General features: G+C 36.8%; 1 protein-coding gene across 1 annotated transcript in view; it reads right to left on the bottom strand.

Annotated features, from left to right (window-relative positions):
- The window catches only part of LOC123253653 (connector enhancer of kinase suppressor of ras 2-like), a 530,144-nt gene that overhangs the window by 168,258 nt on the left and 339,901 nt on the right, over window positions 1–21,985 (bottom strand). The window contains 1 exon segment of the mRNA XM_044682811.1: window positions 7,154–7,300. Within this exon segment, the coding sequence (XP_044538746.1) occupies window positions 7,154–7,300 (147 nt within the window).

Here is a 21,985-nt window from a genome sequence, read left to right as displayed (position 1 = left end):
TATAAATATAAATATATGGTTTATTTTTATGAATCCCCAAAACTCACAAAAGATTTCCCCAAACTTAGCTATGTAAATATAAACCCAAAGGCATAATTTCATGCTATGTAAATAAAATATTTCAATGTTTAGGCTATTTATTCTTTAATGGTGGATTAAAAAATTAGTGGAATAGTGCTCATCCAGCTTGTCTTATAATAAACATCATCTAAATTTAAGTGAGCTTCTTTCCTTTCAGTTTCTAAGAGCTGACTCCCCATTAGATATTGTTGCTACCACGAATCGAACAGATTGTCAATGAGATGTGCTACACCTGATAGACTGTGGATTCATTGTCTACAGTAGGTAAAAACTTGGCCCTTGGAACATGACAGCTTCACAGCAGAGCCTCAATTTTATATGATTAGTCAATCAGGCAAAGAGTTGGCTAATTCTAGCATGAGAAATGTATATTCTATTTTTTAAAGGCTAGCTTCTCTGACAACCAGTACATGTAGGTAGTCATTATTCAAGAGTACAAACACACATTTGAAAAAATCCAAGGATATAACTTGCAGGGTATTTGCAGATAAGGATGCAATAATAATGCAGCTGATAGGCAAAATAATTTGCTGACAAACTTTTGCTTTCACAATAATTTCCCTCAAACCATTAGTGGGAATCATTTAGATATAGAAGTCACAACTAGCAAATAAATAAGCAATCTTATTCATAATGACCTACAGTCACATTTGGAAATACAGAAGAGTTTAAATAAATGTTTTGATTAACATCTAATTAACATTAGCAATGTACATCACCCTCATTCAGTGATGAATACAAATATTACTGAACCAGCTTCAGGATGCTCCCTAAAAAAACATGGACTCACACAAAAAAGTTTCTATTCAAAATTCATAAACATTTAGTAAATGTCAACAAAAACTCTCGCTTTTCACTGACCTTAAATTAACATTTGAAGATAGGAAAAAAATGGAAGATGTCAGTTCAATTAATTAGGTCCAGTCCTATTGACATAGTTTTCCTTTCAAAAGAATCGGTTACCCACATCTTTAGAAAGTATGACCACTACACAGAATAATTTGTACCAATATACAAGTGGAGGAGAATAGTAGACATGCTCTCCATAGAAAGGATGGGCCAGCAGAAAGTAGCCTGTGAGATGACCACAGGCCCCTAGATTGGTAAATACAACTATAATCTCAAAGGATCATCATAAAGTCTTCAACTGATAGCCTCACTCACAAGTCAGCTCCAAACTAACCTCTCTAGCATGAAGTCCTTGATTAATTACCCCATTTCAATCACTTGTTGACTTTGCACTCCATCCCATCTGTTTATTCAGTTGCAATCTATTAATTTGTAAGCGCTGATATTATATACTGTAAGTGCTTTATGCTTTTTAAGTATATGCATCATCCACTTTCCCACCTAAAAAGATAAGACTCAAAGTATTGAGTTTTTTTTCTTTCCTATCCCTCAGAGTCTTCAATAAAGTGTTTTTCCATAAAAGAGGCTCAAGATGTTGTTGACTGATAACTAAACAATCAAAAAGAATAGTCATTGAACAACTATTCTGCTCAAGAGCCTTATGCTCAGAGTGTCAGGGGACACAAAAATGAACAAGGCCACCATTGCTCTTCTCTAGGTGCTTGGTTAAAATCTGGTTGGAAAAGAGTTATGCTTTTATGTAATGGACTTCACAGTGCTCTAAAAAATATGGCTACTCCTTCATATGAGGCAGTTCATAACCTCTCCATGCCCTTTGCTAAATTCTCCACAATGGGTGTACCCAGTGTGATGGGGACTTTCTTAGGGATCTCTTGCCCTTGTATAAGTACTAATGGGACACGAAGGCTCTCAGTTTCTCCCTTTTTCTTTCCACATGATTTGCCCATTTTCTTTTACAGTCTTAAATCTCTACACATACTACAGATATGCTCAGTCTTGTTGTCAACATAAAAAATATAGATTCTGCCAAATAAAATTCCAGTTTGCCAATTGCTCCAGCTGAAGCTCAGTGCACCCATGTTCTATCTCTACCTTTTATATTCTTTAATTTCCTTCAAGGCTCAACTGAAGTCCTATTTCCTCAGCTCCTCCAGCTATTAGTGCTCTCTCCTTCATGAAATATCCCTGGAGCATTCTGCGTGGTTATTCTTTTATTCTTGCCATTCCCTACCTTGTATTATACTTAACCTATATATGTCATATCCTCTGCCTCCCCCAGTAGAATGTAAGCTCTTTGACTGAAGGCACAGTTTGATCTTTGTCTTTTTATCTACATCTAGCAGAGTGACATATATACAAAAGGTGCTTAATAAATGTTTACTGAATTGAATTTTAATGAAAGAAATAGTGATTCATACACATTGGGGCATGGCCTCTATTTCGGCACTGAATCTGTGATCTCACTGATCTGGACACTCCCTTCAATGATGCATATCACAACTTTTCTATACTTGCTCATTCCGTGCCACTCTTGTCCATGTATTTCCATAAATTATTCATAGGGGATGCATTCTACATGATGGAGGCTTCTTCTCATTCTCTTGACTCTTGGACCTTGACCTTGGTCACCAGTAAAATAAGTCTGTTGTCTAACAATTATCTCCTGCTCTCACTACATGACTGACCCATCTTTATTTTTCCAGGCATAAAATGATGATATGCTTTACATTATTTCTCCCATGTGGTTCCCCGTTTGTATTGTGCTGCATTGTGCTAATACTTATCGAGAAATTCTCCACTGTCCTTTGGGTGAATCTCAACTTTAATTTCATAAGCAAAACTCAAACAACTGAAGAAGTAGATTGGCGTTAAAAATGATGGACTCTTTTTTTAGGGAGGAGTTTTGAGACTTTAACAGAGCTATTTCTCAAAAATAATCCAGCCCGTTCTCTTTCTGTTTGTTTCTGGGATCAACTCATCATTTGTGTGCAATGTCTGTCCAAGATAAATGTACCAAATGGGGTAGCTCTATAGTTTGGACAATAGGCATTATTCACTCACTTAGGTTTCCCTATGTGGACCTTCGGTACACTTGTGAGAAATCATGGATCTCATTCAGGAGGCTCTGAAATGTTCCAAAGCTTGATGCAAACAGCACATCTTCCACAAAAAGGAACCATAGGAAAACCATGCCTCTTGCTAATTGTACCTCAGTCTTTTTTGATTTCACCTTACTATGATACTTGGAAAATATTTTAAAACAGTAGATCCAGAATTGAAATATTCGTTGTTTGGTTGTAAGCTTTTTGATAGTTTTTCTTTGTAAATACATACATACATACATACATACATACATACATACATACATACACATACTACTTAGAATCTAGCACAATATCTCAGTCAATTGGCAAGCATTTATTAAGTTCCTGCTACTGTATCTGCCATGCTAGGCTCTAGGGATAAAAATCTAAAGAACGAAATAAAAATAGCATAAATAAATACTTGTTGAATGAATGGATGAATGTAAGGAGGAAGATTCTCAGTACTCTAAATAATTATGACAATAAAGAATATTTCACATAAGAAGACATAATTTTTTAAAAATGAAAATGAAACAGCTTTAAGATTTGAAAATCATTATAGATAGATTTAGATAGATTTATCTAATTTTATTCTCATCTGTAAGATAGATGCTATTATAATACCCATTTTATAAATGAGGAAACTGAAGTTGAAAGAGGTTAGCTAAGTGATCTGCCAAGGGTCACACAGATAGCTAGTAAGTGTCTGAAGTTAGATTTGAACCTGGGTCATCTGATTCTAAGTCCAGTGTTCTCATCTACCATGCTAACCTGTCATTTCACTAAGCTGTAAAAATCAATTAGTGAGAAGGAAATAAGAAAAACAAAGAAAAAAGTATGCTTCTTTCCTAAAGAATGTCAGATCCAAAAATGAGGGCATTCTAGAGAGTCCCTGAAAGAAACATAGAGTCAAGATGCTTAACGTTTAAACATGCCTTTCTTTTGACACCAGAATGGGAATCCAAAGGGTTACATTACGCCTAGGAAGCAAAGGATGGAGCAATCTTGTCCATGTGAGTAACCACATGAAACTAGCTAGTCTGCAGTCCAATCACCTAGGCAGTTCTGATATGCTGCTGAATGGGAAAAAATATAAGTATTGGTCAATCCAACTCCACCAACCCCTAAATGAAAATAGGCCTTTTTTGGGTTATGAAATAACTATGCCTTCTATGAAGAATATTGGAGAAAATTATGCTCAGGATCTGTAAATATATTTCAGCTTTAAATGACAACATACAGCTATTCAGATTAGTATGGCAAAATATGCAAAATTTTCTCATTCCTTCTTTTACATACATATTGTGACAGCACTTCATCTGTTCATTTGGGATACAGGATTATGCATCTCATTAACTTTTATGAGAGGAAATCTACTTGCAGTATTTTGCACTTTCATTTAAAAATGCCTTTGCACCCAGAAAATATTTCACTTAGGGAATCTGATCTAGTTGGCATCCATGCAAAATCAGTACTCTGATTGACTTTCTGATTTGCCATTCAATTCTTTCTAAATCCTTAGTCTCACTACTGTGTCCAGTTCAACAGTTTTTGCAGATAAGTTTGCTTTGCTCATTTAAACTAATTTCTAAGGACACATGCCTCTGATGTCAGCTTATGTGGACTGAGGATCATAAGAAATACGATGAAATGATTCTGTCACAAACACATAATCCCTATAACAGAAACTCCACTAAGAATTATTTAAAGTCTACTCATGCTTAAAAGAATTGCATTTCACCTCAAGTTTTCTTCTCATGAGTTTCTTCCATTAAAAAATAAGGACAAGGTTTGAATGCCCTAATTCATGTATATGTCATTTGACTCAAGGTCTATGAGTGAGTCATGGCTGATTTTTTTTATCTCATTGCTATGAAAAACAGTTCCCATCAAGAACAGGGCTCTTGAAAAGTCAATCAGAAGAAATGGAACTAAATCTAACTACTTATTGCTAAGATTTTTTAAGTCTTTGTAAGTATTATATGAAACAATCCTTGAAGAGAATTAGGAATTAGAGGTATTGTGCCAGTAAGCCAACACTGATACAATCCCTCTTGCACAGAGATGAAAAGGCTTCTCGAAATTCTGACAGTGAACATGACTGAAGGTTGCCATTATTCTTGTATACATGTTATATTCTCACCACTCAATCCATGGAAAATGCATGGAAAATCAGGAAACCAGAGACTCTGATGACCATTTCTTGGACTGTCTCCTGGACCTGATACAACTCTTTTATTGGTCATACCCTTTTAGTGTTTCACCTAAACAAGCACAGTAAGTCAACCTTTTTACTTACAACATTGGATACTTACCTTGTGCCCAAGGCCTTGGAAGGATAGAAATGTCATAGTAAGAGCAAAGGAAAATCCTTTACTACATTATTTCAGTTTTATTTTCACTATAACTCCATAAAGTGAGTTTGGTACCTAATGGGTCATTTAGAGATAAGGAAATGGAAGCTCCAAGAGGACACACCCACAGGCACACACAACATCTGAGTGTTACAGGATAAGAGTCAAGTCTAGGGCTTCTCTAATCCTAACATGAGGCCCCTCTCTACTATCCCATGCTGCCTCTCTCAAAAGGAGATTAAAACATAGCCAGTAATTCTTAATTTGATTATTATTATACTAAACCTGTGATTTGATCAGAACAGGGAGCTCTATGATGAGGAAATTCCTCTACCAATAGAGATCAACAAGTGTTTTGTAAATTCCATTCTTAAAGATTGGGCACTGAGAAGTTAATTTGTTCAGCATCACAACCAGTATGTGTCAAATTGGGAGTAAAACCCAAGCCATTCTCATGCTCCAACTGCTTCTTGATTCACTCTCCATACCATGTTACTTCCTCTAATAATAACAACAGCAACAATAATAACAACTCTTACTTTTGTTATTAGAGCTAAAACTATCACAGGGAACGCAGGACTAGCAACTATAACGTTTTAAGGTTCAAAGTGTAAAATACATAAGGAGTTTGTTAGAAAGATGGCTAAGAATATAAAGCATAGCTTGAAATTGTTTGATGTGGTCTTTCAAGTGGAAGTAACTACTGTGTAGCTATTTAGCAATATTGATTCATTTTCTAACGGACACCTCTACTTCTTTGGTGAGAGATAAGGTGGACTATTGGGTAGAGTAGATGGGCTTAGATTTGGGAAGATCTAGACTTAAACCCTGACTCATACTTACTGCATGACCTTGAGCAAGTCTTTCCTTATCCACAAATATAGCAAAAAGAATAACATATCCATAGTATTGGCATGAGAGTCAAATAGCGAATGCATATAAAGTACTTTGTAGACTAAAGTGCAGCCATGCTATAAGTGAGAGGTAACATGAGATAATAGAATGCTGGGCTCAGAATCAGACCTCGGGGGGAAATGTTCTCGCGCTTAAGATCCATATAAGAAAAAGAAGCATTTATTAAGCACCTACTATGTACCAGGAACTTGACAAATGTTATCTCATTAGATTCTCACAACAACCCTGGGAAATAGGTGCTATAATGATCTTCATTTTACAGTTGAAGAAACTGAAGTAGACAAAGGTTAAATGACTTGTCCGGGGTCAACCAGCTAATCGGTGCCTGAGGATGGTTTTGAATTTAGGTTTTCATGACTCCTGACCCAATGCTTTAACCACTGTGCCACCTAGCTGCCTAATCACAAGCAAGTCACTTACTTAGCCGAGAGTCACATAAGTAATAAGTGTCCGAGACCAGATTTGAACTCAGGAAGATGAGTCTTTTTGTCTTCAGAATCAGTACTCTAGCTATTGCAGTGTCACCTAACTGCCCTTGCCTTCTAATTATTTGCATTCAAGCCTGAATGAATCATTTAACCTCTCTGAGACTGAGATTCCTATCTGAAAAATGCGGGAAATAATAGTACCTACCACTTAAGGTAATAATTATGAGGACTGAATGAGAGAATGAATACCAAATGTTTAATAAACCTGAAAGTGCTATGCAAATATCGATGATTACAATTACTTCTAATATTTCCTGTATGGTGACTTTACCTCAACCAAATGAAAACAATCCTGTTTTCATGCCCCTCCAACAGAGGATAACTTGTCACAAACATATCAGAGCTTAAAAAAACTTCTTACTTCAAGTGGATGAGGCTCCCATCTCACATTCTTCATAATTGAAGAAGTACCAGCCCGAACATTCTGGGGATGCTTCTTTAGGGTTACACGCGCTCCGCGTGGGTCTTCTTTCATTATGCTCACGAGGTTCTTTAATTGCCACCCGACCTGAGGGAAAAGTCCCCAGATAACTTTTTTTAAAAAGAGTTTGGTATGAACCAATTTAAGCTAGAGTGAAATCTCTTATTAATTGCAAGGGAGACATTGAATGAGAGTTGCATTTTCATTTGTTCAGCATCAACAGATAGATTGTTTATTAAATTCCCATTTCTCTTGTATAGGAGTGATGACATCGATGCCAATTTTTGATAATGGAGATGGATGGGCTATTTTAGCAACTAAAAATACAAAGAGTTTTGCAAAAAATGATGACATGATCTCTCTTGTCCTCTATGCACACTGAATTATCACTTTTAATATTCCTTGCTTCTGAATTATCCTAGCATCTCACTAAACAATTAGAAATAATAGTAAAAGAATACTTATGAAATGTACTATCAATGTTGTAATTGAAACTGTTAATTTTTCTGGGGATATTATAGGGTGACACTAATGTAACATCTTTGAGGTCTTAATTAAGAATCGACAATCATTTTTTGAATTACCAATAAGCCCATTGAGACCACTGGAATTTTAGGAATCATTATGAGCCATATCTAGTTATGGAAAACAGTGTGTTTTAGAAGAATTTGTATTATTTAAGTTAAAAATAATCATATTTTCCTTGGTCTCTGAACTTAAAAAAACATGGTAATTCCTTTTTCTAACATAATAATTAATTAGGTAATTTTCTCAATCTTTTTACACAAAATATTTGAAAATACTTTGTACTTGATTTTCTCAATTTTATTACATGGATAGGAAAAGGCAAAAATTGTTTTCAACTAAAGGCTCTTAAGTATGTATCTCTCCAGTGAGTATGACAATATGACAATTCCATGAAACATCCCAGGGAGGTCCAAGTGTAAAATAATAGATATAAAATTTAAGTCAAACAGAAATTCCCATTCTGCATAAATAATTCTTGTTTTGCTCAGAATTAAACTAAAAATTACATCACAGAGTGGGAATGTGTCTAAGTGAATATTTGTGAAAAGACTTAAATGGTAGACTGGGTATTCCTATGGGATTGGCCCCTGCCTGAGAGGTGACATCAGTAGATCCTGAAACTGCAGATGTTAAAGATGGGAAAAATCCACTCGTGCAACCAATTTTAATTAATTTGTTCCCATTTCAGTATTGTGTGAGCATAGCCATTGAGTTTCCTTTAGTTTCCACGTCTTTAAAATAGGGGGAAATGCATCTGTTCTGTCCAGTTCTCGAGAGGGTGTTGTGAGATTCTCATGAGTTAATGGACAGAAAAAGTAACACAGCAAAGGGTTTTCTAGAGGTCTTCTCATTCATCTCCTCACATATAAGCAGAACTGCTTAGGGGAGCTGTCCGAAAGTGGAATGGGGTTACTTTAGGAGGTAGTAAGTTGCTGAACAATGGTCTTTATCTATCAAAGATATAGCAAAGGGGATGCCTGCTCAGATATGGAGTGAACTAGATAAACTCTGAGGTCTATTAACATTTCGAAATTCCAAAAGTCTGAATAAGATGAACATATTTTTAACTACCAGGAAAAGCGACCCGTGCAACGACAGTTCAAGATTTCTATTAGAAAATGAATCTGGTAATTTCTAAAGTAATTAGCACATACCATATAGGCAATGGCATCTGTTACTTTTGAGTCCTAAAAGGATTTTGATTTCAATCACATTATGCATTGACCAATCATGAACTAACAATACAGTATGGTCATTATGTAATAGTTCTGCAATGTCTTTCATATTGTATTTTGTAGAATTTTAAAAGCAGACTCGGATGACTAGGTGAAAGAAAGAAAGAGAATGGGTTCCATTGAAAAATGTATGAACATAATGGTGAAAAATAAGACAAAGGGGTCTCAGGGAGGTTGTACCCATCTTCATGTTTAGAATATAACATATATAGTAGATGTGAACTATTTTGAAAGGGAAATTAACAAGTGAAGAAAATTCAAGTCACATGGGCCTATTTTAAAAATCATATTGTAGGGGTAGCTCGGTGGATTGAGAGTCAGGCCTAGAGATGGGAGGTCCTGGGTTCAAATCTGACCTCAGACACTTCCTAGCTGTGAAACCCTGGGCAAGTCATTGAACTCCCATTGCCTACCCTTACCACTCTTCTGCCTTAGAAACAATACACAGAAGTTAAGGGTTTAAAAAAATTATATTGTGAACCCCTTATATAGACCATGAAAGCAGAAAATTAAGAGCAACTCTCTGGCTAATATAGGACCTAACCTACATTGGTCATAAAACATATAGAAAATTTATTGCTTTAATTCTACACTTCACTACTGCTTTTGCAAATAAAAATGAACACTTCACCCTCCCCCACACACACACTCCAGATCATTCAAGGAAAGAATGAGAAAAGACTTGATACCTCTGGCTATTCTCAGGCCAGAATTAGTCAGCTGAAATTAGAATGAGTGTAGTAAGTCAACATTTTTCTCCGGCTGGCCTTGGTCTCTGCTTGGTCGTAAGGGATCAGACTCACAATAGTAGTTTTGGGGCAGTCTCTAAATGGTTTCTGAGTCTTGTAGGCATACTCCTTGATGGAACTGTTAGTCATTTCTTTACAAAGATCAGAATGTGATGAAGGGGAAAACTGGTCCAAGAGGAAATCAGTGGTTTTTAACAGCCTAAAATCATTCACATGATTTAATCAGAGATGAATTTCACTAATTGATTGGGTGGCATCAGTGAGTTTTCACACACACATTTTAAATGAATTTTTCACTTTTCAACTATACATTTGGCTATATTTCTTAGTTCCTCCTAGGGAAATGCTATACCCATATATTTATAGTCAGTATTTTCTCTCTCCTGTTTGGTATGCAAGATATCACTTACAATAACTTGAGTCTAGCAGGTGTTGACAGTCTAGATTTTATTTCCTGACAGTCTAGATGTTATTTCCTCTTGTAGCTATCTCTACATACAAAATCTGTTATTTGGCCAATAGCTCAATAAAGGGTACATGACAATCATATGAGAGCTAACGTTCTTTTGTCTTCACCAGGATATTGGGAGCTGGTTAGTGTGTCATTAGAGTACAACAGAAGCTTTTCTAATTAGAAGAGGAATATTTGGCTTCTTTTAGCTCTATGGTCAGCCTCCTAACATTTTCTTGGCATCTACTAGAGGCACCTTTGTTTGTTTGACTCTTCCCTTTTATGCTGTACAAGTGAACACATACACATACACACACACATACACACAGAAAGCTTTTTCTGGTGTTAACCATCTGCCATTTGACTTACGAGCAAAACTTATCACTTATTTTATAATTTTAAGTGTGAAAATTCAACTATCATCCCTATAAAATCAAGTTTCACGGTAAAAACAACAACAACAAACCCAATCCATTTCCACAAGATAATTAAAAATTTCAGTAAGCCAGTGATTTGCTGAAATTGGTCAACATCTGGCTCAAATTTCAGCATTAAAATTCCTGAAGAATTAGGAGACTGGAGTTGATAGCATCTGGGAAGGGGAACCAAGACTTTTTCCAAAGCCCTTGTCACTGTTGGGAATGTTTCATCTTTTAGTTCAATTGGTAAAGGAAATAGGAATCTATGCTAATTACAGAGAGTTCCTATTGAGATTTTAATCACTCTAAGGTGGCTTAGTTCATGAATTGAAGTAATGGTGAGACTTTTGTAAACTCCTAGCTAATCATGTACACGACATGGATGTTTTAATTTGTTTATTGTATGGCTTTGCTCATTCAACCATTTGGGAATAGTACTAGCAGGTTAAATCAACTACTCACTGAAGGTCTGTTTCATAAACAAATGTTAAGAAATGGTAAAACAGAAGTCCTTTTGGTATCCAATTCATTAACGTTCAGTTGGTAATATCGGTCGGTACAGATGGCTTTTGGACTCATGCTTTCCCACCCTCTCATATTCCATCCTTATTTCCATTTATGACATTGTGGGAAAGTCTTGGGAAAAATAGTTTCTCCATTTAATTTTTAGTTGTGTTGCTCAGATTTAGACAAATAGTTATATATGTATTCTCCATAAGAATTTCTAACTGAAGTTACTTAGAAGGCTTAGACCCAATTCCCCAAATTTGGCAAATGCTATAAATTTTTTTTTCAAATAAAAATGAAAATAAGAACAATGGAGTACCCAGGGGATATACTTTCTGAACTCATAATTAATTATGTGTTAGTCATCATAAAAAATAAAGATCAAGAACTATTTTAAGCTTCTTTTGTGTCCCCCACAGCTGGGTGATAACAGTAGATAAAACATTGGGTTTGGAATCAGGAAGACTCATTTTCATGAGTCCAAATCCAGCTTCAGACACTTAATAGCTATATGACCCTGGTAAAGTCACTTAATCCTGTTTGTCTCAGTTTCCTCATCTGTAAAATGAGCTGAAGGAAGAAATGGCAAGCTGCTGCAATATCTTTGCCAAGAAAACTCTAAAATGTTCACAGAGTTGAACATTACTGAAAAACGACTAAACAACAACAAAACCAACAAGGTGTAAAATGGCAGCACTGCTGTTGCCCTGAATTACATTAAGAGTGCTTTAGTACTTTTCATTTCTGTAAAAACAAAATGTGAAATCAGAATTTTTCCAATCAAGGCAGAAATGGAAATCTAGGGATTTCATCCTGATTTGATTAGCCAGCTACAAGCACTACAATGCCAGGGGTTGTGCTAAGCACTGGGGATAGAAAGAGAGGTTAAAAACTCTATCCTTCCCCTCAAGGAGTTCATATCCTAAAAGAGAAGACAACATGTAAACAATTATGTACATAGAAGGTATCTACTAAATAGATGGAATGTGATTTAAGAAGGAAGGCATTGTCAATGCTAAAGGAAGAATGGACTTGAAGGGAGCCAGGAAAACAAAGAGGTAAGGATGAGGAAGGAGAGCAATTTAGAGATGAGGGCCATATCATAAAAGGAAGAGACCCAGAGTTGAGAGATGGAATGTTGTTTTCAAGGAATATCAAATGGGCCACTATAACTGGCAGGTAGAGTTCATGGAGGGGAATAAAGTGCAAGAACACATGAAAGGTGTGTAGAGACCAGATTAGGAAGTGCTTTAAATACCAAATAGAGTACTTGATTTCTGATTCTAGAAGTAATAGAGTCATTGGAGTTTATTGAGTAGTGAGGGGAGGATAACACTGATCTGCATTTTAGGAAAATCACTTTGATAGTTGAGTAGAAGAAGGAGTATAAAGGAAGAGACTTGAATAAAGGAGACCTTTTGGAAGGTTACTGCAATAATAGTCCAGAAGAGAAGTGATGGAAACCAGTACCAGGGTAGTGGCTGTTTGGGTAGAGTGAAGGAGATGTAATCAAGAGATATGGTGAAGGCAGAAATGACATTTGGCAATAGATTAAGCTATGGAGGGAGATGTTGACATTGAGGTTAAGAGCCTGGGTGACTTAGAGGAAGTTGGTACCCTTATTGGTAATAGGAAAATTGGGAAGAGATGAGGGTTTGGGAGGATAAATGAGTTCTATTTTAGACATGTTAGATGTCTATGGAACATCCCATTTGAAATGTTCATCATGAAGCTGGTGATATGGGACTGGAGTTTAGAGGAGAGAGTAAGCCTGAATATATGGACCTGGGAATCATCTGCATAGAGATGATATTTGAAACCATGGGAACCAGTGAGATCACCAGGCAAGACTATATAGAAAGAAGAAATATTGTACAAAGAAAGAAGAAAACACGGTCTAAAACAGAGCCTCAAAAGTCATCTATGACTAGTGAGACTGAGAAAGATGACAATTCAGCAAAGGAGATTGAGGAGCAGTGGGTCTGACAGGAGGAAAACCAGGGAGAAAATGGAAAACTAAAGGAGAAAGAAAGTATCTAAGAAGAAGAAGAGAGTGATCAGTAGTGCCAAAGACTGCAAAGAAGGTCAGGAAAGATGAGGACAGAGAACCCATATTTAGTCTCATGTTTTCCTGAGGTTTTTAAGCTTCATAAGCACAAATTTATCATGATCTAGTTTGTATCATAGTTATCTGCACACGTATTGCATCTTTCTACTAGATCATAACCTCTGTAAGAGCAACAATTTAATCATATTCAACTTTGTAACTCCCTTCATACATAGCATAGTTCTGCAAAACACAGAATTCCTGAGTTTGAAGGGAAATTGGAAGCCATCTATTCCAACATTAACTTAACCAACTACACCATATCCAACAATTCAGCCTTTAGTTAGAACCTCTGTTGAGAGGAAATACATTACCTTCAAAAACCCATTCCATTGTTGGCCAGTCCTAATTGGCAGGATGTTCTTCCTTACCTTGAGCCTAAATCCTAGCTCTGTCCTGCTAGTGGCTATAAAGATCAATTTGAATTCCTATTGTACATGGCAACCTTTCAGATACAGAAATCTTTCACTTTATATAAATTCATATTATGCAAATTTGACTTTATATAAAGAATTCTGAAATAAATCCACATTTTAAAAAATCTGTTAACTTCACTGTATAGTGCCATGCTCTCTTTCCTGCCTCTTGGCTTAGTGCTCCATGACCTCCAATTCTCCCATTAAACCTCCCTCCCCACAAAAAAACAATTAAACCTCCTCCAAGTGAAAGCAGAACAGAAGTGCCTGGCTGCTACCCACTCATCTGTCTGGCCTTCCTGGTTTGTCTTTCAACAATCTGTACATCTAGCCTCTATCTTGCCTGTCCTTTCCTGTTTGTGTCCAGCCCCCCACATGTCTGCCCCCTCTTCTTTTTCTTGGTTTGACCATGCCCCAACATGGCTGTCCTTGACCTTGACCCTGTGCTCCTCTTCCCGCTCTGGCTTCTCTGTCCCCCATCCCCCAAGTGTCCTTGAAATGAGTGGCTGTCCTATCTCTCCATGGGCATGAGACTCCCTTTGTATCTCTCTCCCTCTCTTCCCCACATGCAAATTTGAATTATGTAAAAATAGCTTTAAGCAGAGGTCTATAGAACTTTCCACTTCCTTAAAGCTAGAACTGTCTCTACTTGAAGTCAACTATCATGTCCCTCGAAGTCATTTCTTCCCCAGGCTAAAGATATCATGCTTGTAACATTTTTTTTTAATAAATGGTGTTGGGCTGAACTGAATATGCTTTAGCCTTCATTTTCTCCATAGGGAACCCTAGCTTTGAAAGAGTCAGTGAATGAGCAAGAGAAAGTACTGGGAATGTTAAGTGTTCTGCTCCCATCTCCACCCATAGGCACCTACTTCTAAATGAAAGGCAGAAAGAAAAACTGCCTTGGGAACAAAGTGGAATGGTGATCAGGCCAGTTTTGCTGTTCAAATTCAGGGAAATACACATCAGTCAGTAAAAGGTTTAGTGTGGAGAAGAACAGTGAAAAAGAAAAATTGGTTAGTTGCTCATTTACAAATTTTTTTTCAAAAGGTATGGCACTCAATTTGTCAGGAATATTTTTAAAAGAACATAGTTGTCTGGATGCTATAAAATCAGAAGAACAAATTCAAATGAATGAATCAGACTTATAATTCCATGTTTTCTTTACATACAATCTGTCATCAAAGGTTGCTCACACATTAATTTAATCATGCCAGAAAGAGCTAGGAGATCACTTTTGATTCTTACATATACAATTTTAGAATTTGAGCTGTAATTTTACCTCCCATTAACAGGGAATGATAAATAATTAACAAGTTGATAATAAATTATTCTCAAGTAGAAATGGTAATGAAAACCTATTAAACATGAAGATTATATGTTATTCCGATAAGGCTAAAAAGCTAAAGACTAGGGAATACAAAAAAAAATACTTGAAAAATCTGGGGACTCCTCGATTATGTCATTAAAATATCTTAGGGAATATGGAAGTCATTACAGTAATCGGCAAATCTAGGTTGAGAATGAAGTGGTCCATGACCCAGAGTTGGACATATTAAACTGCCAACCTTGATAATTCTAAACAATTTCTAGCTATTGTAGAGTATTATCTATTTCAAGATTTCTATCCCACTGAGAGGAATCTGTTCATCTGAATTTTCCAAGGTGTACATTCAGTAATTAGGTTTCATAATATAGACGAAGGTACTTTTCCTGTAATGGGAGCTAACAGTAAAATGACCCTAATGGAGCAGAGAAGATCAGCATGGCTAATTTCAATAATGTCTGTCTACAGAAATGAGCCTGGGGCAAATTAGAACTTCCATAGCATTCATGTCACGGCAGGGGTGGAGGGGCAGGGAGGGGGGAAGCACTATCCTTTATATTTGAAGATAAAGCCACTGCTCTGATTTACACTGCCATTTGAATATTGCTCCTTCTTCAGTCCTTTGGCATATATTTTCGAGGCAGTAGGCCCATGTTAACTGTTCGATCTACCATTACAGAATATGCTGAAACTAACTGTCCAATATAGAAACCAAATTTATCATTTCGATCTCTATAACAACATGCTTTAACCAAAGGAGTTAAGCGGCCACAGTCCTGACTGTTTCTCAGATGCACTGCACAATTAAGATCAAATATCTTAAGTGTGATTCCAAAATTTGTTTCTTCTCCCACTGAGGAGGTCTTTCTCTGCTTGAACGAGGTCAATCTGCCAATCTTAGAACATATAAAAACTTTAGGAGCTATAACATCTTCACTTCTAAACAAAGTTCCTGGTAAGGCTAGCAATGAGCAGTTTCATTAACATTTATTTTTGTCGTTGTACGTGTGTACATGAGCCTGTTTCACGAATAATTCTCTTTTCTTTTCCTTTGCGCATATGGAAATTCACACTCAATAACTGTCAAGTTCAGAAATTGCTCCCCTCGAAAAAAATTAAATAAAAAAGCTGTCCCATGTTATCAGACACCTAAAATGGCTACCTACTGAGGCTTTTTAAGGGCCCTCCCTCAGTTCTTCACCCCCAGGGTTTAGCTTTGACTCTATAGGACTTCAGTCTCCTGTACCTCCCAATAGGTTGTTCCTACAGTCATTTCCTTTTTGGGAGCACCATTCAATTGAAGTCTACAGGGAGGAGCCTCACAAATCTCCAGGAGTCTCAGCCCCACACTTCTGAAAGCTAGAGCATATTCTAAGCCAAATGCATTTGATCCAGTCACTCTCTGGGTAATGCTAACAATTATACTGTAAGCTCCACATGAAGCAAATTAAAATAACTCTCTCTCTCTCTCTCTTTTCTCCCTTCACTCAAATCTAAATTCTATGAACGTGCTCCCATAGTGTTACTTGGGTATTATTTATGCTTTCCAATTAAGCACTTGCTTTGGCTGTCTAGGCAACAGGCTGAAATAAGTGACTCCCAGGCCCAGAAGTAAATGCACATCTGCCCTAAGAATTAAAGACTTGCTCTGGGAATTAGAGTATTTTAGAGAGAAACATTGTCAAAGGAAACCCAGAGCAAACAGGTTAAATTGGACTCTAGTCTCTGAAAAAAAAAAATAAACAAAATGTTCTGTCTTGTTGGACTTGTCTTCAGTAGAAGGTATCAGTTCTATTCATTTCAATCCATTCCAAAAAGCATGTGAATTCTAAATTATAGTATTATAAAAGGGAAGGAGATAGGAACGTATTTTAGCGTGCATCCATGAATGTAATCAGCTTCACATTAGTTATATGGACTTGGAGAGAGGGAAAAACAATGAACTAATTAGCCTTGCTATAATTTGATAAATGTCAGGAATACCAGTCATTACTGATTCACAATCAGCAATCACTGAAGCAGCTCCAATGTTTCAGATTAAAGAGTGAAGGATAAAAGAAAGGATAAAAGAGAACTCTCACCAAGCTAAGGAGAAGCCTCCTATATGACTGAATGAGAAAAGAGAAATGATTCCATTTCAGACAGAGCCAGGAAAATAAATTAACAGAAACTTGTAAAATGTTAATATATGTTATCCTCAAAGATTCAATAAATTAAAGAAAGAATAGACATAGCATGGGGAAAAGTCTAATGATTTCTAACATATAAAGTATGCTAGCTGAACAAGGACTAGCTTTTTATTTCTTTCTAGATAATCAGCAAGAATAAAAGTAGCGGTATGATTTCCAAGGGCTAATACCAAAGGAGTTACATTTCTGTTGATAAGAGGCAAAGAAGTATTATAGATAATTATGCAATCATTAAACAAAGGCATAGAAGTCATTACACATCTAATAGAGGTGTGAGTAGAAATGTGTTAGCAATACAGATTCATTTAGACGGAATGGTTTTGAATCATACTTTATTTCACATTTCACAATATTTTTATTTCCTAAAATGTTTATTGGTCCACAGACAACTATTATCTACTGCATTATGAAAAAAAGAACTTAAAACAATGAGGGATTATTTACTGGCGGACTTTGCTCAGCAACATGCTAAATGCTGCAGAGGATACAAGAAAAGAATCCAGTAAGGCTCCACTCAGTCAGAGGAGGTACAGAGCTGTGCACCCAGGAAGGCAAGCCGGTATGTGTACGGCACAAAGAACCCTGAGCTTGGCTGGATTCTGTTTTCTTTGGGTTCTCCAACCAAAAGTCCTCATCTATAAAATGAAGAGTTTGGACTGGATGATTCAGGGACTTCCCTCACATCTAAAATGTTACCATTCTAAATGAGAGGAAGTGATGGAGGAGGAAAGAGCCATTCTGAAACCAGTGTGAGGCACTCCTTAGGGGATGTGTTGAGCTTTCCTCTCATTCCTCAAAGGTCAACTGATTAGTATTATAATTACATGAATTCTATTGAACATAGACCATCTATTTCTCTTAGTTTGTACTGGTCTCGATTACATTTATTAATCCATAAAAGAAGGCTACTGATTTTGAAAATGGGGCTTCTAGGCTTCCTGAAGGCCAGCACTAGAAGTTAAACATGTTGATCCTGAGGAGAGAAGGCAAGATATCTAAAAAGCACAGTCAGGCATCCAGGTGACACAGTGACAGCTAGGTCAACACACACATTTTAAGAGCCTCTGAAGGTGTCGCTGTGTTCAAACACGGTATATTACTTATGTTCATCACAACTTCCTGCCATCAATAAAATGTGAGACTATGTTCAAGGGACTACTTAGCAATGGAAACAGAGAATGTGTTTAAGAAAGATCTTCATCAACAGTGTTTAAAACGCAACAAGGGAAGGGGAGACGCAACAGTTGTCCAGAAAGATCACTTTCATGGAATACCTCCTTTCCAAATAATACCAGATAAACGTGGATTTAGTGTAGAAAGACAGGACCGATCAATGTTCTCAAGCAATTTATAATCCAATTTATGCCAACAATATGCAAGTCTAATAAACAACAGACAATCAGTAATACAGAAATACAAAATAGCATGCAAAAGTAATAATGCTTTACCAAACAATTCTTGGTACTTACTGGAAATGAGGAACTTCAGGTTAACTTTATATAAAAAAGGAATGAATAAAAGATCTTTCTTGGTTCCAGCTATAACAGTGGCCACTGTTTGATTCTAACCAGTGGAATCATATGCAATATTTGGACAAGTTAAATGATTTGCTTAGGACATAGAGCTGCTAAGGGTCAAAGGTGGGATTCAAAATTCTCAATGCCAAGTTTGGCACCCTTTTAAATCACATCATCTCTTTGCTGCTTTTGAATGAAAGCTCTTAGGAGGGCAGCAGCCATGTCATTTATATTTCTGCACAATGACTAAAACATTAAAGATATCCAGTGTTCTGTGAGTAATCAAGGTCAATAACCTTAGCAACCAATGCAAAGTGATCCTCTTCTGCATCTGGACAACCTGGCAGCACCATTTGTAAAGCTAATAATGACTGATTCCTTTTAAATATCTAGGGGGACGAGGAGCTTTTGTAATGGAAGAATTTGTCTGAACCCCCAACTCTCACTGGCTCCTTGTAAAAGCCTCCTCTCAGGGGGCTTTCAGCCTGGGCACAGTGAACTGATACAGCCATAACTTGGAAATTTTATCAACAATGTTCCTATCTTCCTGTATTTTGGCTTTGGGACAAGAGTGTTGGGAAAAGGGAATCAATGAAAATGATAGCAGTCTATTATGCTAAAAGAAACACAAATGGGCAATATCAGTTTGAACTAAAACTGTGGAACTCCTGCCCCCATTTTCCTTTTCTGCTGCGACTCTTCCCACCCCAGCATTCATGAGGCCTGATACCTTCTGGGAGGGAAGAATTTCTGACCAACTTGTTCATACAGAGATCTAAGAGGCTTCAAGTGCTGCATTTTAGGGGACATTTATACTTCTTAAAAGGATCATAACAAGAGGGCAATGCTTAAGTCAAAGAAACGAATTTTTAAGTGTCAGAATTGGAGGTTTTTGTATTTACCAGCCCCCTTGAATCATACCAAATGGATAACCACTAATCCTGCCTACCCACAAGGGCCAGACCTACAAAGGAGAACCAACATAACCATCCATAAATAAACACACATTACACTCCAGCTTTAATGCTGCTGTCTGATGGGGAATTGCAAAGGGCTAGATTGTGACCTCTGCTGAGACTTGTCAACTGAAAACTATCTATGTAGTAATAGAGTATTAGAGAAACAAAGGGCAATAAAGGGAGCAAGATCATGTGCCATCACTATTACGGCTCCTCTTTGGGAAAAAATAAAGGAAAAATCAGTCTTTCAGCCCTTGGCTTTAATAGAAAAGCATAGTAGTCATAAAAACAGCTTTCAGAGAAAATCAAACATTATTTTAGACTATTATTTCTATGACCCATGTTCCCTTCTCCCTTATCCCTGTTATATAACTTAAATACTGAGAAAAGAAAAAAAAAACTCTAGTGTCCTAGTGATCTGATGTGACTGGGGAATTTGCTGTAATACAATTACTAGGATCAAAAGAGAAAAACACAAAGCAATACCTCAGGCTAGAAATGAATTAATTTGACAGATTCCCAAAAGCTGCAAGGATCAACCATGCTATAGGCAGGTTCAGTGGATGCTTTTCAACTTATCCCTTTTTATATATAGTTGGTTCAATAGATTGTAACAAAAACAACTTTAAGCTGAAATCAGAGGCAAAAAGTCGACTTGTCAAACTCAGCCCTGCTAAAACTACTTGCTGATAGTTATCTATGGATGTCTGGTAAGCGTAATTGATGACATTGAGAATTTTTTTCTCCCATCATTAGAGAAAAAGTTGTTAATGGCTAATGAACCAGAAGTATGTCTGTAATCTGTGGTGCCATGTTGAGATATGACAAGTCAAGCTAATACCAGCCAGCATCTCCCTAAAAAATGCTAAATGAAGAAGAGCTACAATTTGAGAATAAGATTTCAGCAAATTTTGCAGTTTTAGTCTTTGCAGTCTAGAGTACGTATAAGTGGTGATTTGTTTTCATTGCATTCTTGGAGGAAAGGAATGAGCATTTATATGTTTCAGCATCTGTGCTTAGCTCTTTACAAATATTATCTTGTGACCGTGTTCTGCCAACACTAGAGTCCAAAACCAAAAAGATGGTTTTGATCTGGGTTTCTTGCTCCTTAATATGAATATGAAATACTGAGTTCATATGTAGTAGTTATGTGATGGGCACTAATTTATTTTCACTCTGTTTCCTCATCTATAATGGAAAGGGGTTGAGATCTTAGATGATTCTCTATGATCTTTTCCAGAAATGTATCTTCTTTTACACTGAGCTTTATCTGAACTTTAAAATGGTAGACCTGGAGGGACCTTCAAGATCATCTAGTTCAACACTCCCATCTCAGAGAGGAGAGGATCAGAGAGAAGTGACTTTCCCAAGTTTTGTAGATAATGAGTAGAAGGTCCAGGCCACACCACTGCAGTGTCCTTTTCACATTACTCTGGATGACAACTTTGGAAGAGCAGTGGTTTCTTTTGTGCCTGGAAGATTGCTTTGTGAGAAAATGAGGCAGTGTCAGCCTCCTATTCCAATCACAAAGAAAGATCTATTAGGATCTGATACTAACTTTATGGTGCATCTCAACACCTACTTTGACCCCAAAGATTGGAGGTGGGATCATATCCTTAGCTATAACTACAACCAAGGTAGTGGCTATTCCACATGTGAGTAAGCCCCTAAAGATATTTACAGATTCCTGAAATAATCCTGGGATGGGATTTCTGGAAGTATGGGGCTCAGGCTTCTAGGATTATGGTTTTTCCAAGGAAAGAAAAAAATCATGAGATCTGTCCCATATCAGTGCAGCTCTAAATAAAGTTTGGGAATCCAGGACCATGCTTATCACCCACCAGATAATTTCTGGACTTGCTTTAATAACAACAGTATCTTTCAAAAGGGGGAGAAACTAATGAGGAAAACTTTAATTCTGGACCTAATTCTCAACAACATGCAAGAGTTGGTTTGGAAATTATAGGAATATGTAGAAGATGGGACTATCCTATCCTAAAATTTGTGCTGGAAAAGGAAAGGGAAACTGGCCACAATATAATATGCCTAGATTTCAGGAGAGCAGAATGCAAAGGATTCAGAGAAAGCACATATAGAATCTCATCCTAAAATTCTGCAGGAAAATCAACTTAGGAGTGATTGGAAGCACTCAAGAATGAAATTCTGAAGACAGAAAGAAAAACAATTATAATGATGAATGAAAGGTGGAGTTGTTTGAAGAGACCAAGGTGGGTAACAGAAGAAATTCACTAACCAATTCAAATAGTGAAAAGGTATTGATGGACGATCAGAGCAAAGATAGTAGCTGATGGATCCAAAAATGTCACTTGCGCTCATAAAAATAGTGTCAGGAGGGCTAAAACTTAGA

Source organism: Gracilinanus agilis, chromosome X, assembly GCF_016433145.1.
Source record: "Gracilinanus agilis isolate LMUSP501 chromosome X, AgileGrace, whole genome shotgun sequence".
In the NCBI taxonomy this organism is placed as follows: Eukaryota; Metazoa; Chordata; class Mammalia; order Didelphimorphia; family Didelphidae; genus Gracilinanus; species Gracilinanus agilis.
The sequence above is the reverse complement of the archived record's forward strand: the minus strand, read 5'-3'. Positions and strand labels throughout refer to the sequence as shown.